Raw genomic sequence first — 17,387 nt, 5'->3', positions numbered from 1 at the left:
TCATGACCTTATGAATTAATAAAAGGAAATAGATTTAACATTGATTTCCTTTAATGCTTATAGAGAGATTATAGAACTGTAACGAACTCTAATCCCCAAGTTCACTCCGCCCCCTCTAGCTCTCACACTCGCTTCCAATCGCCGGAATATTAGTTTCACCTGCACTGTTCAATTCCTCTATTTATACCCTGCCCTTTCTCCCCACAGTTGTTGGTTATTGTTTAGTTTACCCCTTCGCTTTGCCAGCTCTAGTGTTTCGCTAGCTTTCCCCTATTTAATCTACTCTCTTGTTTGTCTTTGTATATTCTGATCTCCCGGCTTCGACCTTACGCTTCCCCTTACTACGCTTCTCCGGATTTGCCCCTTTGTACTTTTGCCATTCTGCCAATAAAGCAGTTGTACCAGACATTGTGACTATCTCTTCTTGTGTGTGTGACAAGAACGCAACATTGATTGCTCAATATTTCAGTGACCTTGGCTCTGGATTTATATTTCCTATTCATTTCCTCCATAAGGGATTATTTATTTTTATTTATTTATTTATTTAACAGGGACAGTGTATTGCAATCAGCCATGCCAGAATTAGCTACAAGCTAAATTTCATCTGTAGGCCCTGGGCAGGAAACTAACATGATCTAACATAGATCTATGACTAACATAACATTAAAAAAACATGATCTATAAAGTGTTCTAAGGCATGAACTGAAGCAACCAACTCCAATATCACAGCATTACAAACTTTGATTTATAGTATTTGAAGGACAAAGGCACAATATAAATCACTTGTGTGCGTAATGTCCTTTATAGGGAATAAACTAAAATCTTGTGAAATATTGTGAATGACATTATCAGATTAAAAATGATGGTATGATATAATAGTTGTAGTTGTTGTAAAAACAATATATTGTACAATTATTGTAAGATGTGGGCTGTCACAGATGAGCTCTTTTGGCTTTATTCCCATTTCCATTGTGACAGAAACTTCTCTGATTGGTGGATTTCTCTTCAGGATTATGGGTAGTGTAGTTTACAGGCAATTCAGTTGGTAAACACATTTTTTTGTTTTTTTGTTTTTTTGTATTTGAAAGATTGTAAGTTATCGTTATCTCTATGGAGAAAATGGGATTTTTATTTCCGGAATCCGACTGTTCCACTATGTAAAGGCCTACCCAATCTCAGTGTTTTATGACTTGAAAAGCACAAAATATAAATAATTTAGTACAGAAAAAATGTATATTAGCCACCTCATTGTTCTTTCATTGTAGTGATACAGATCTATATTAGGTACACCTGTACATCTAATTATTCATGTGATTATCTAATCAGCCAATCATGTGGCAGCAGTGTAATGTATGACATCAAGCAGATATGGGTCAGGAGCTTCAGTTAAGGTTCACATAAACCATCAGAATGGGGAAAAAATGCGATCTAAGTGATATAGACTGTGGCATGATTGTTGGTGCCAGGTGGGCTGGTTTTAGTATTTCTGTAACTGCTGATCTTCTGGGATTTTCACACGCAGCATTCTCTAGAATGTAAAGAGAATGGTGCGAAAAACCAAAAACTTCCAGTGAGGGGCCATTCTGTTGGCGAAAATGGCTTGTTAATGACAGAGGTCAGAGGAGAATGGCCAGACTAGTCCAACTGACAGGTGACAGTAACCCAAATAACCACACAGTCACAACAGTTCTATGCAAAAAAGCATTTCGAACATTGGATGGCAGCAGAAGGCCGCCCGGTACCACTACTGTCAACTTCAAACAGGACACTGAGGCTGCAGTGGGGACAGGCTCATCAAAACTGTACAGTAGACGATTGTAAAATCATTGCCTAGTCTGACAAATCTGAATTTCTGCTAAGGTACATAAATGGTAGGCCCTCTGCTGCCTCATTTTTCTCTTCTTGGCTGACAAAGTGGAACCCAACATGGTCTTCTGCTGTTTGTAGCCCATCAGCCTCAAGGTTCAACATGTTGTGCATTCTGAGATGCTATTTTGCACACTACAGTTGTACAGAGTGGTTATCTGGATGGATCTGTATGGAGTGGTGGTGGCGTAGTGGGCTAAAGCACGTAACTGTTAATCAGAAGGTCGCTGGTTCGATCCCCACAGCCACCACCATTGTGTCCTTGAGCAAGGCACTTAACTCCAGGTTGCTCCGGGGGGGTTGTCCCTGTATTAAGGGCTCCGTAAGTCGCTTTGGATAAAAGCATCTGCCAAATGCATAAATGTAAATCTGAGTTACCATAGCCTTTCTGTAAGCTCAAACCAGTCTGGCTGTTCTCTGTTGACCTCTGTTCACTGCCATTCTCAATACACTCTAGAATCTGTTGTGTGTGAAAATCTTAGGAGATCAGTAGTTACAGAAATACTCAAACCAGCCCATTTGGCACCAACATTCATGCCATGGTCCAAATCACTGAGATCATATTTTTCCCCATTCTGATGGTTGCTGTGAACATGAACTGAAGCTCCTGACCCACATCTGCATGATTACACTGCTGCCACATGATTGGCTGATTAGATAATTGCATGAATAAGTAGATGTACAGGTGTTCCTAATAAAATGGCCGGTGAGTGTATATGTTTTTTGTTTTTTCAGAAGAAAACTAATAATAAGAGAGTAATCTTAAAGATAGCTGTAATTAATGAGATTAGGCAAGAAAGGGAAATTGTTAATGGGAGAACTGATAGGATTTTTGTTGTTGTTGTTACAGACTGAAAAGCCAGAACGACGTCATACCTTTGCATCTCTAGCCTTACGTAAGCGCTACAGCTATCTGACTGAGCCTGGAATGAGTGAGTGTGATGTTTTCACTAATATTTTAACTATTTTGTGAAAAGTCATTGGGAGTGATTAAAGCTAACAATATGAAATATTTACTGGCATAAACATATATTAATATTTTATCTGCAAATTCAATTATCATACATAAACAGAGTCCACATGCTTGTTTTCTTTATTTTTATTTTTATTTTTTTGTTTAGTTTGCATGTAACATTTTGGTATTTCAGTTGGTGTGCTGTGATTGTGTTGCGCTGTGCTTGTGTTGCACTTGTAAGACAGCTTGTATCTGTTCATTTCCCTACCACTGAGAAGAATAATTATACATTCATAACATTGTACTTTGACTGACTTGTTCATGTGAACTGATGTATGACACAAAAGTATGTTTGAATGCCCTTTCACAATCAGTCTTGCTCCTTTTGGCTTTGTGATCGTGCCGAATTTGGTTTGTTTAATTTTTTATGGAAATGCGTGAAGACTCACAGGTGGTCTCTCTGGTGCTGTCACAGCTTGCACTGAATTGCCTGTCATCAAGGTTACTGAGATCTGCATGAGATATTATGAACTGCAAATGTTTGTGATTTAAAGCCTGCATTTGCCATAGTATGTTTTGCTATAGCATAGGATCAAGGATGCTTTTTTGTTTTGGAGTCTGTTTTTTTTTTTTTGTCAAAATACCCAAATTGGGGATGGACCTGTTTTTTTTTTTTTGACCAAACAGATAAAAGGCACTGTAGCAATTAAGGCTAGTTAGTCGCAGGTGAAATTAGCACATCAAAAGTCAAAAGTGAAATTGTTTTATTATGATCTTGTGCATATGTATTACCATTTTACATTTTGTGGTTCATTGTTTTGTCATCGTTTTGCGTGTGTTTTGTTGGGCTTTCAGTTTTGATTTGTAAACCCTTTGTGGATCTCTTTGGATCGTCTTTATTTTGGCACCATCCTCATCTTCAGTTCCATTTCACATCATAAACTGCTATTCTACCTCTTTATGAGACAATCGCCACTGATCAATTTTTTTCCTTCTGGTCTCTCTGTTTTTTCACAATTTTTTGTTGACTTTTTGTTGGATTTTCATTTGTCTATTTAAAGAAACAGTTGAACGAAGTACAACAAGAACACTGCCTGCTGGTTACGCTCACAAACCTGTCTTTTCAACAAGATCTTACCAGGCATGGTCGACTGCTCCTATTACCGTCCCTGGGCAAACAAAATGTGGACTGGGTTCCCTCTCCAGTTCAGCTTCCAACACGCCATCTGCTTCACCATTAAAGTCTGTGTGGTCCATTTCGTCTGCTTCTCCAAGCAAGTCCACCCCAGGAGCTTCCAATGCATCTCCTGCCAAGTCAGTTTGCGATATAGCGTCACCCACTAGAACATATAGGTCTATGTCATCTCCTATAAAGACTGTGGTTCAACAACCCCAACATCAAGTTCCAATTACTTCGATTCTCCTATCTTCACCAGGTAAAACTGGCACAGATCCCGCATCCATTAAGGGGCTTGCTGCTTCAATGTCCTCAAGAGCTAACTTTATTTCGTCACCTGGATCCTTGCTAGACAGAACCTTCATTACAGTGACCCAACCTGACTCTGTTAAGTCGACCACAAATTCATACACATCTTTCTCTTTCAAATCAGCCCTGGCCCCTACAAGTACAGCAGTGTCCTCATCCAATCGAAACATATCAAGCCTGCCCTCTATTAAAACTACCACGGATATAGCTAGAGGAACAATTCTGTCATCTTTTTCTTCACCAGCTAAACCTACAATAGCCAGTAATGAAACAACCCTATTAAATGGATCAATTTCACCAATAAAATACCCCTCATCTTCTTCTGCATCACCCCGTCTGTTCTTGGGGGGGGCTTACAGCTTGCAAGAGCAGATACATGCAACAACGCAAGCAGCTACAGCCAGTGTTAGTACAGCTTTTTCAGAGGCTGAAAAAACTATTAATGACGGCTATGCATCCAACTATAGCACAATAAAATCTATGTATTCACCTTTGAGATCAAATTTGTCAAGTTCTGTTTATGATTCTCTTAGATCAACAGTTACCATCACCACGTCAATATCATCAACTTCCATGACTGTGCCAGTATTCTCTGTCATCAATGTACTCCCTGAACCCCAAGGGAAGAGAGGGCCAGAGAAAATAACACTCACACCTCAGACACACCCTCAAGCACAGTCTTCTACATCTCGAATGAAACCATCAAAGCCCTTGCTTTTTATTTCCCCAACAGTCTTTAAAGCAGCTGCAGCACCCACACTTACATCCAGTCAAGATATTCTAAAGGACGTAGCAGAAATGAAGGAAGATCTAATGAGAATGAATGCAATCTTACAAACAGACTCTTCAACTGCAGCAAAAGGCTTCCAGTCCCATGTTTCTAAAGAGTCTAAGATGGAGGATGAGGAGCCATTCAGTTTGGTTGAGAAAGTCAAAGAGGACCTTGTCAAAGTTAGTGAAATTCTCACAAAGGATGTCCTGAGTGAGGCTAGAAGCTTAAGTAAAGATAGGGCCTCAGAGGATGAATGGGAGGAGTTCTCCAAAGATGAAATCAAGGAGGCACGGCAGAGTGCCCTGCAATCCCTCCCAACATTTGATCCAACCCTTCCTGTTGGGTCTCAGTCAGTGCAAGACAAAGATCTCAGTTTAGCTAAAGTGGTCGACTACTTAATGAATGACATAGATGCTAGTTCCCTCTCAAAAATAGCTGATGTAAAGAGCAGATATGATGAAATAAAAAAGGAGGGAGAGGAAAAACAGAAGCGCACCATAAAACCTGAGCACAAGCTCAAAATGCCACCCACGAATATGCGAACTTCTCCCTCCGAGAAAGAATTGAGTAAATTAGCTGACTCTTATAGTGGGCCAGATGCAATCCTGGAATCCCCTGATGATTTTTCCCATGAACAAGATAAGAGTCCTCTCTCAGATAGTGGTTTTGAAACCAGAAGTGAAAAGACCCCATCAGCTCCTCAGAGTGCAGAGAGCACAGACCCTAAACCCCCCTTCACAGATGTGCCTATTCCCCCTGTCATAACAGAAACCAGAACCGAGGTTGTTCATGTCATCAGGAGCTATGAACATCCTGAGGGGTCCTGTGAGCCAATAATGGATGAGGCAGCAACTTTGAAGCCTCATGCATGCACTGAACCTGATCCAACCATTAACTCAATCAAAGACAAGGTTAAGGCCATGCAGATGAAAGTCAACTCTGAGGAGCTGGCATGTGTCAAAAAGGAAACTCATATTACCACTACAACTCGAATGGTCTACCACAAACCTCAACTGAAAGACACAGGCTCTGAGAGGATTGAAGAAACAATGTCAGTCCAAGACATAATGAAAGCATTTCAGTCTGGAAGGGACCATTCCAAAGAACTTGCTGGTTTATTCGATTACAAAGCTGGCCAAGAAGCCATTAAAGGGGATGAAATGTCACCAAGGTTCTTTGACAAAAAGGACAAAAAACCCAAAGTTGAGAGAATAATTGAGGTCCACATAGAAAAGGGCAACACAACTGATCCAACTGAAGTTATAATCAGAGAGACTAAAAAGCACCCAGAGTTTATATGCAAGGGTGAGCGAGGTTTCAAGGAGCTTGTTGACAGGTTTGAGGGTGATTATGAGGCTCTTCAAGATGAGGAGGAACTAACCGCTGAAGAATCACTGCCTTCATACTTAGATACATCCAGAGTCAATACCCCTGTCTCTCAAGAGGAAGAGAGTCGTCCCAGTACAGCTCAGCTCATTTCCGATGATTCATACAAAGCTTTAAAGCTTCTAAGCCAGCATTCAGTTGAGTATCATGACGATGAGCTTAATGAGCTGAGAGGGGAGTCGTATAGGTTTGCTGAGAAAATGTTGCTCTCTGAAAAATGTGATATATCACATTCTGATACAGAGGACTCAGTAGTAGATCAGGCACATAGCATAACCACTGAGGCACAAGGGACAGAAGGCTTTTATGGAGAAAAAGTAGCTGGCCCCAAGAAAGAGCCGAAGTTCAGGTCAGCAAGGCACACATCAGACAAATTAGGTAAATTCCCCCCAGAAGATGAGCAATATGACAAAGTTACAGTATTACATTACACCACAGAACCTGGTAGCCCCAAACATGCAGTCTGGATGCGTTTTACCCAAGATAGGCAGGACAGGAATAGAGAAAAGCTGATTTATGAAGACAGAGTGGATCGAACTATTAAAGAGGCTGAGGAAAAACTAAGTGAGGTCTCGCAGTTTTTTAGAGACAAAACAGAAAAACTAAATGATGAGCTCCAGTCACCTGAGAAAAAGACACCAACGAGACTCTCGAGGGAGACATGGTCAGGGCCTAGTTCAATGTGCAGTAGCCCTGAGAAAAAGCATAACAGTGCAGGTGAGGAATGGGACAAAGGCAGGCAGAAGATGTTTGGCAGTACAAGTGAAAGGAAAAGTGCAAGTCTACCAAACAGTCCAGAGAGACATATGATGTCATGCTTCAGTGAAGACAAATCAAAACAGGACGATGCTCCTCAGCAGTCAAAGGTAGGCCCTCCAGTCCCAGTTAAGACTACAAGAATGAGTTCTGTTAGACAGAAGTTTGAAATAGAAGTACAGAAACAAGAAAATAATGTGACTATGACACAATCAAAACAAAGTAAATTACCTGTATACCAGTGTTTTGCTGGTTTGAAAACATCAAAAGCTGATTCAACAGATGAAGGACAGCCAACTTCTAGAAAAGTAACTACTGCACAAGGTACTCAAGATAGCAGAGTTCAAGGTTATCAGAGTAATGGACCTGTTGTCTCAAAGCAGCATGGTGACACAGTTTTACCTCCAATCTCTCACACATCAGAAATCATTGAGAAGTTCAAGGACCATAAGAGCAATCTAGAATTTGATCAAAATAAAGAAAGCTCTAATAAAATACACTCTCATGGCTCGAAAGACGGGTATACAAAATCTAGGCAAAGTGCAATTAATGACATTAAACAGCAGCAGTGTTTAAAAAGTGACCCTAAAATTGAGACAATTACAACAGCTCTTTCCTTACCCAAGGATAGTAACAATAGGAATAACTCAGAGGTGAAGTCCCTCAAGAAAAAGACAGAATCTCATATTCCTGTGAGAACATTCTCTAGTCCTTCAGAGTCTGATATATCAACGAAAATAAATCAAGACACATTACCTAAACAATCTGAAAAGAGCACATCCCACATATCTACGTTGACCAAACCCAGGGTTCAGGGTCGTGCAGGGTTACAAACAGAGGAAGCTGCATCAAAGAAGTCTCAAGAAATCTCCTTAGAAGACAGAACAAGTGGTGAGAGTACTTCGATATCCACAGTTACAACAAGAGAAAGTTTCAAAGGGCATAAATCATTACCAGTATATGTAAGTTTACATGTAGGAAAACAGTCTGAGAAAGATGCAGCATCATTGAAAAAGATGGTCAGCTTGGAGAGTAGAACAGTTTACGCAGTCAAACAGAAAGAGTCCACAGCTCAACAAGGCAGCTCAGATGATGACACTCAAGAGCAGTTATTTTTTATAGATCGCACAGGTAAAAGCCCAATGACTCCAGATACCCCGAGCTCAGAAGAGGTCAGCTATGATATTACCTCGAGAACCCCAGACTCTTTCATTGCATTCATGCCAGGTATTGCTAGCCCAATAGCAGAGGTTTCTGAAGAGCCAGAAGTAAGTGAACAAGGCAAAGCTTTGAAAGAATGTAGACCAGAAAAATCAGCTATTGGAAAACACAAAGCTAGCCAGGAAACAAAATTAAAACGTGTTGCATATATAGAGTTTCCTCCTCCACCACCCTTGGATTCTGATTCATTTCATCCTGAAAAAAAAGGCTCAACTCCTTCAGAGTCTGAGACTGAGATGATGGAAGTAAATCTTCAAGAGGAGCATGATAAATGTATGATTGCTGAACCTATCATAAGAGTCCAGCCACCATCTCCTGTGACCCTAGGAGCAAATGACAGCGATTCAAGTGAGGAAGAATCAGTCTTTCAACCCATTCCAATAAAGAAATATCTTTTTAAGCTTGATGAGGACAAAGATGAGAAGGAAAGCCAATACAAAAAACATGACAAGAATGGAAATCATAAAGAACCGGGGGCAAATGGTAATGGAAAAGCAGATGATAATGATTATGAACAAAACGGCAATGATCAATCCATCACAGATTGCTCAATAGCGACAACTGCAGAGTTCTCTCATGACACAGATGCTACAGAAATTGACTCTCTTGATGGATATGAACTTCAGGATGAAGATGATGGCCTGTGTGAAAATGTTGCCAAGCCATTTGGATTTCCCAATGAAAACAGAAAAGACATTTGGGCAACAGATAGTATGTCCAGGCCAAGTAACCGTTGCCAAAGTAAACTTGAAGTAATTCAAGAAGAATCACCAGCTGAAGAGTGCAAAAATGCGAAAGCTAATACTGATCCCTCAAAAAAAAATTATGCAAAAGACAATGGAAAGGATGGAAAACTATTTGATCAGAGTGTGTTGGATACATACTTTAGTTACAAGCTAGATGAGGAGTTTAATACTCCTTTTAAAACTGTTGCAACAAAAGACTTTGATCCTTGGTCAACCAAGGCAGGAGAAGATGAAGTTGTGGATGCTAGAATTAAAGACGATGAGCCCAAGCCTTTTGGACTTGCAGTAGATGACAGGTCTACAGCAACAACCCCTGACACAACTCCTGCAAGAACCCCGACAGATGAAAGCACACCAACTAGCGAGCCCAACCCGTTTCCCTTCCACGAAGGGAAGATGTTTGAGATGACCCGCAGTGGTGCAATTGACATGAGCAAGCGTGATTTTGTTGAAGAAAGGCTGCAATTTTTTCAGATTGGTGAGCATACATTTGGAGGTGGGGTCACCTCAAATCCACAGATAGTAGAGAGGGCACAAGCTAAGCTGGAAAATAACACGGTCATATCATACAATATCATTCAGATAGGCACTGACCACTCAGACACATCTCATGACATGGAGCCGCCTCCATATTCTGAAGTCAGTTCTAATTTATGTTCTTCATTTAAGATAGGACACAAATATTCCAGTGTTGAGAGGAAGGATGTTGTTTGTGTGGATTTGGATAGTTTGAAAGGTCAAACACAAGAGACTCCACATCAAATAGGTCCAGAAACATGTGAAATAAGCCAGTTTAATCAAATAACAGACTCACCAAGGGCAGAGATGAATACATATGTCCAGAAAAAAGATAATAATCCCAATAATGACAATATTCTTAAGGCCTTAAATGCTGAAACACATTGTTTGCAGCACAGCAGTGTACAAACCAATCAGCTGCCAATATCTGTGCCTGGGTCAGTTCAAGCAGTAAACCCCTGTAAATATTCAGTCAAAAATGACACTTGCACAACTTGGGGTAATAGTATTAAGAAAAATGCAGATACAATTTCCCAGTCCAAAGACATTATAAAAAAATTGCCCAAGTCTAGGTTGCCAGTAAGAGCACCTCATTTTCCACTGGGCTGTAAAAAAGATACTGTCACATCTTCAATACCAATTCAAGCGATCAGACCGGTAGCCAGGAATCGATTCGATCAATTCCCAGATGTGAAGCCTAAATCCAGAATCCCAGTAATCAAGGTCAAAAACGTTAGTTCCTTACCAGTGGAGAAAGATACGACCACCACATTGGCCAAACAGAAAGGTAAAGCACATCCAACCAAAGTGATAACCAAGAGCAAAGTATCAAATACAGGAGTAGTTAGCAGATCAGGCAGTAAATCCAGACAGAATCCCTTACTACCCTCTAGTAGTGATTCAAAACGTAATGATGCAGTAAAGCTTGTGGACTGCCTTTCCTGTGAAGAGCAAAAGATGCAGACATATGATAAGGATGAAGAAAGCAACACATCAAGGAACACATCTTTGTCAGATGCATCACAGCCCTCCAGTACATCAAGGTCTGCTAGAGATGTGAGGGCACAGGTTGAGCAGTCCAGCAGAGACAGGAAGAGGAGAAGTAGGAGGACTGATGGAGGTGAAGGCAGTCAGGGTGCTGGGTCCCAAGTGGCCCCCGGCGTGGAGATCAAGCCTAGTTTGTAAAACTTTCCACTTGTATGATCTTAGTTGCATGAGCCGTTGTGATTGTATGTGGTGTGTCCTGACTGTAGATGTAATCTCCGTCATTTTGTCATTTTCTCTCTCTCTGTGTACTTGTAAGGTCTTTAAACCTGTTCTCAGATCTGTTTCAATGGACTAGTCAGTTTTATTGTAGCATGCCAGTGTTAGTGGGATGTTGGGCATTTTATATTGGTTCCTAGTCTTTGTGAGGTGCTAAGGAAGTCTGTTGATCCTTAAGCCCACACAGACGCAGTCCTAGCACAGCACTGAAGATGCCAGCATGTTCAGTTGACTGTGACGTCAAGTTTGACACTCTGCTGTAGAGATATTTGAATTGTGACTTTTTTATTTGTGATTTATTTTTCATATCTCTGGTAAGATTTTACTGTCAGAAGGGTGCATTTCCTGTTAGATTGGTAGGAAGCATTTTTTCACAATTCTAACCTCTTAAAACCACTTACAAGTTAACTGACTACATCAAAATATTTTTGCAACACTTTTCTGAACAGTGAACCACAAACTAATATATGGATATGGAACCCACTTTGTTGTGGACAAGGTACTGTACTGTGCAAAAGTTTAAGGCACTTGTGAAATGTTTTAGAAAATAATGCAAAAATGAGGGGTCCTCAACAAAGGGGAGTGAACCCTAGGGGTGTGCAGAGGTACTGCAGGGGATCCGCCATTTAAACACTTGCTATGTTTTGTGGGGGGGGAAAGAAAATATGTGTTAGGCAAAAATAAAGTATTAGGTTTCAACAAAAGCTAAATTTAAGAAGCTAAAGTTAATCTAAAAGTTGTCCCTTCTACATTCAAATTTAAATGTAAGTAAAATTCAAATGTAATTTACAGTTATATGACTCTGTACATCAATAATAATTAGATGAATGTATTTACAATCTAAGCATTATAAAGGATGTACAATAAATAGGCTACATTAATATGTTACTATACGCATGTTATTATAGGCCAGGCTTAAAATGCAACACTTGATTTTATACAATATGTAACAGGGGGGCACTGCACAGTCTCTATTACCCCCAAGAGGTTCTTGGCCTGAAAAAGACTGAAGAACCCTTCCATAAATAGTTTTGCTATATACTGATTTATTAATTAGCTTAATTTAAAGTGGAGTAAACATAAAAATAAAATAAATAAATAAATATTTAGTGTGACCACCCTTTGCCTTAAAAACAGGTTGACAAACAAGGTTGTTGGCAAGTAGGTTGTTCCAAGCCTCTTGGAGAACTTGCCACAGATCTTCTATGGATTTATGCTGTCTCTTAAATGTAACCCCAGACTGACTTGATGATGTTGAGTTCAGGTCTATGTGGGGAACATACAGGGCTGGACTGTGAAGAGAAATCGATTTCACATGGCAACTGGCCCAACTGTTGAGGGGGGGTGGTTCGCTGTTCTTTCCTGTGCCGTTTTGTGGTCCATTCTGCATAACGCGGTGGCTCATTTTAGCTTATCGCGGCCCATTCGGCATGTTTCGCGGCTGACCCACCGGCCCGCTCGAATCTCCTGATGGCCAGTCCGCCCCTGATCGGCCCCAAAGTGCGTAAACCCACCGGGAAAATACCCGGTATGCCAGATTACCTGTCCAGCCCTGGGACCATACCATATGTTGCAGGACTTCTATTCTACTCTATTTCCACAAGGAATGTTTGGATGAAAAATAAATAATCCATGAGTCTTTATCAATTACAAAAGAAAAAATATTCCTCACTCCTTTTATCCAACTTTCTTTTTTTTTCATTAGAGTTTTGTGACAGGGGAAATCTAAAATCGATACTTCCCACTGACACACTTAAGATGAAGATATAAAATAACCAATTTAAGAGAAATGTGAAACATTGACACATTTATTGGGCCGAAAACGTTTGCACAGTTCAATGCAAAAATCTCTCTGAAACCTTAATTATCTTTGCTTGACCAGAAAAGGGCAATCTGCTGCATTAGTTTTCTAACTTCTCTGAAAAATATGTACTAAAATATTCTCATAGTTTTCCATCTTATGCTCTCAGGCCCTCAAAGTCCCTGTGAAAGAACAGACCTTCGAATGGCTATTGTGGCAGATCATTTGGGCCTGAGTTGGACTGGTAAGACCTACTGTAGCTAAAAGCTAAGAAATTGCACCACCTAGAGGACAAAATATCTCATTACCCCTTGTATTCCAAACCCAAATATACACTGTTTTTATATAAATCTGTAATATATATTTATCATAATGTATATACAGATTTTAGTATGAAACACTTATAGGATGAAATAGTACTGTTGTTGAGTAGTATGGCTTTGCCTTGTTTAGTGTCCTTTCTTGCAGCATGAGTGTTGTTGTGATCAGTAGGGTGTGCCATCTGCAGTCACTGCAGTATTGTGCACATGTGTACAGGGGAGTGGTAGAGAAAGAGGGGACTGTTAATATATTTTTAATGTGTTGCAGAGCTGGCCAGGGAAATGGAATTTTCGGTTGATGAGATAAATCACATCCGCATGGAAAACCCGAACTCATTGACTACTCAGAGTTTCATGCTATTAAAGAAATGGGTCACCCGAGATGGTAAAAATGCTACAAGTAAGTGTGCTTTTTGACTCCATGTTTTCCAAATGAGGGTTAATCGTATGCTTGGGAAGGGGTTGCTATGGGACCTGGGTGGGGACAGGGGCAGATTTCTCACTTCAAATTATTTTCTCAGCAATTAAAAGAGAAATAAATGTGTGTTTATTGTTTAGCTCATATGAGCAAAAGGGAAAATCTAATTATTTTTGATAACACATTACAATAACTTAACAATAATCTTAGAATTGTCAGAATGTTAACTATCCTTTGAACATTAAAAGTTAACATACCCCATTATGAACTAACAATGAACAAAGGTACAATTATATATCAATGTTAGCCTCAATGGATAAATGCTGCAGAAGTTTTGTTTATTGTTAGTTCATGATACTTGATGCATTAACTAATGCACTGTAATGCATAGAACAATGTTGTAATTTGTTATAATGTTTTCTTTCTCCTTTTAGCGGATGCCTTAACTGCTGTCCTCACTAAGATCAATCGGCTGGATATTGTGACATTGCTGGAAGGGCCGATATTTGACTATGGTAACATTTCAGGCACGAGATGTTTTGCAGATGATAGCGCAGTTTCCCAGGAGCAGGCTGATGGTAAATTTTAGTCCCATCTACCTGATGCGTAGAATTATGGCAAACCTTTTTGCTCTAAATTCAAACCCAATATAAACTTAAACTCGAGTTTAAGTTTAAGTCTCAATCTTCTTTTATTATCTATAAGATTGGCCAATAATCTACACTGTTATTTCCCAGCCTGGTATTGGACCAGTCAGGGATCAGTGTGAACGTACAGTATATATTGAATTGTTTTGATTGTATGTTAGTAAAGCACTGAAGCATGCATCTAAATGAAAAGTACAAAAAAAAAAGCAAAAGCCAATGTTGAATCGAAACTTAATCCCATCTTAATAATATACAATGGAGACTAATGTATATATATATTTTTTATTTGAATATCTATTAAGGTCTCATAACATGATGTGATGAATTTGATGGGTTTAAGATTAGGTTCATGCTCTATTAAGATAAACATTATGTTTATGTGTGTACAGAGTAAGGATGGGTGGTATGACAAAAATCTTTATATCATGGTATATAATACAATTATATAATTGTATTTTACAGTTACGGTCTTGATATCTTGATATAGTTATTTATTTAGCTATTTTTGCCTTCAAATTCAACCAAAAATGTTTTATATATATTACATAACCATGTAGTATTGACTACTTTCTGATAATCCAATCAATTAAATACAACTCAATTGATTCATTTATTTTCTATGAAGAAGTTGATTGAAACGAAAACATAAGATTATTAATATAAAAACGAATGACAAGTCTGGCATCAAAAACAGCAATTTCACATTATATAAAACATTAATCAAAATATGATTAACTTAGCCACATTAAAAGCTTAATGCAATACAAAAAACTGAATTGCTTCCATTATAATCAACAAAGCTGTCAACACTGCTCATCTGCAATACAGTTTGCAGAATATGCTGTGATTTTTTGCTTGTTGTCAGATTTTCTTTAGATCGCACAGCAGAATCTCATTTTTATTTACCATCACACTGTATAATGTCATACCACCCAGCCCAAATACAGCGTATACTCCCCAAAGCATAATAGCAACAACATTGGCACCCTACTTTCTTTAATCTTTTTCTGTTTTTCCACCATGATTTTTATGTGATATTCTTGCATGGTAACATAACAGGAAATGCAGCTTTAACAGCACGATTGCTTCAATGTTTCTCTCTGTGTAGTGTTTACAGTATTACAGTAGATTGGATGCTACATGGCTAGCATGGCTCTAGCTACTATGGAATGTCTGCTTGCTGTCGGGTTGCCCGATCCTCCAATATCCTAGACTCCTCTGAACTTTCCTCATAGAGTGCTTCTGCTGAAAAACCAGACCCGCCGCTTCTCCACTGCTAAACTTCTTGCATAGCAACCCTTTTGTCTCCTTATCTTCAAGTGCAGTGCCGCAGCACTGCCTAGCATAGTAGCTTCATTTTTTCTTCTCTATAGTGCAGTACAAGCAATGCTAGCTCTTGCTACAGCTCTTCACATTGCTATCATCACTCACACTGGTATTGAATGGATAGTTTACCCTAATTCAGTCAGAAGTTGCATTTTGAGGTGATCTATCATTTTAATACTGTCATTGTATACTAATCTTCATAAAACTGATACATAACAGCAACATCTTCCTAATAAGTCTCATATTTCTAACACTTCTTCGATTTTATTTTTGTCCTGCTTCATATTTCTAAACCCTGGTGTCCGTAATACAGTAGTTCCTACTATCTCCAGTTCAACTTTATCTCCTATACCTGAAGTGTTAACCAAAACACCACAATTTACCCAACAATCTCAGCCTGTTTCCTCTTCGTCGTCATCGTTCATCTTCCTCCATTTACGTCAGGACCCTACTGTTCCTGAACTGTACATTTAGTGTTCTAATCATGAGCCTTTGAAAATTACATGGCTAATTACTCTATTCAAATAATATGTTATTTATTTGAGTGGTATTACTGTAATGGAATATTCTGGGTTAAATGCAACTTAATGTATACACCATCTGTGAAATGTTGTGGCATTACCACAGAAAATAATTTAGACTCGTCGTGTGTAAAATACAAATGGAAAACTGTAATCCACTTAAAAGGGAAGTTTATGGGACAAGTGTACCAGAGGGTTTAACATCAGAATTAGCATGTTTAGTTTGATCTGAGCTGAATAAGCACAACTTATAATATAGTTGATGTTAGATTTTATTGCTGATTTGAAATATGTTGTTGGTCGAAATCTTGTCCAACCTTTAGGAGATTTCAGTTTTTCCCCACTTAAGAAGTTAGGAGCTGTACCTGTATCCATAGAAAAAAGCGTTCCACAGGCTGCCTGGAGGCAATACGAAAATGGCCTCCAAGTTACCAGGCTTGCCTTCATAGGACTTTAGTTATACTTTCGAAACAGTTTATTGTTGCATATTTTAAATGTTTATTGAAGGTTCAATAAGGACAATCCCATAGTAGGGATGGGACAATATGATTATTTCACAATTAGGTTCGATATACAATATGAGGTCCATACGCAGGACAGATATGCACACAGGATAAGCCGGTAAGAACGCGGTTAATGTGTGATTCTATATTATCTAGATCCGATATGATAACACTTAAATGACAAAGAAACTTAAATGACAAATTTTAATAGTAGAAAATTGTGTGGTTTTTAAATGTTTGCACAAAATGCTAATTATAACATCTCATCAAAAAAAACTTCTGTAATACACAATATAAATGCTCAAAATTTAAATAAGAGTTTCTCATATATACCTTTCTCTAAAAGAAAAGATCACATACAAATGAGGCTACATTCAGGCTGGTCAGGTGCAGGACAAGCAACTGAACAGAACCTGTACTGAAAAAGTATGTGAAAGTGTATGTATATATATATATGTGTGTGTGTGTGTTTTTTTTTAATATATATATATAATTTGTTTGTCTTCATTATTATAATCACATTTGAACTTTTTAAAAATATAAAAATTGTACTTTCAATCAATTAATATTATTTCTTTGTATAACAAGGGCTATAATGGTACATCCACTTTCTTACACGAAAGAAATGGTCCGTTTAAATCTCAATAACTTTTCAACAAAATAAGGCGATTTTCTAGGTATTCCTGTGCGAAACTTTCTTCGAGCTAAATTCAAGCACTTTAAGCACATAAGGACCTTGTCTGAACCCTGTCAACAGTGTAGAAAGAAAAGTGCAGTAGGGGTAAAATCAAGCGATTAGTGAGATTATGACGTTTGACAGGTCATTTCATATATGATCACATCGACAAAATGTTTTATTTATTTTTTTGTAATTTTGAAAT

General features: G+C 38.7%; 1 protein-coding gene across 1 annotated transcript in view; it reads left to right on the top strand.

The window, feature by feature from the left end:
* Window positions 1–17,387, top strand: part of LOC127633154 (ankyrin-3-like) — a 138,930-nt gene that overhangs the window by 106,945 nt on the left and 14,598 nt on the right. The window contains exons 36-39 of the mRNA XM_052112036.1: window positions 2,717–2,798; window positions 12,941–13,015; window positions 13,360–13,491; window positions 13,944–14,087. Coding sequence (XP_051967996.1) covers window positions 2,717–2,798; window positions 12,941–13,015; window positions 13,360–13,491; window positions 13,944–14,087 — 433 coding nt within the window. The remainder of the gene's footprint in view (window positions 1–2,716; window positions 2,799–12,940; window positions 13,016–13,359; window positions 13,492–13,943; window positions 14,088–17,387) is intronic.

This window comes from Xyrauchen texanus, chromosome 40 (assembly GCF_025860055.1).
Source record: "Xyrauchen texanus isolate HMW12.3.18 chromosome 40, RBS_HiC_50CHRs, whole genome shotgun sequence".
In the NCBI taxonomy this organism is placed as follows: Eukaryota; Metazoa; Chordata; class Actinopteri; order Cypriniformes; family Catostomidae; genus Xyrauchen; species Xyrauchen texanus.
Note: the sequence above shows the minus strand (reverse complement) of the source record. Positions and strands in the feature narration are given on the sequence as shown.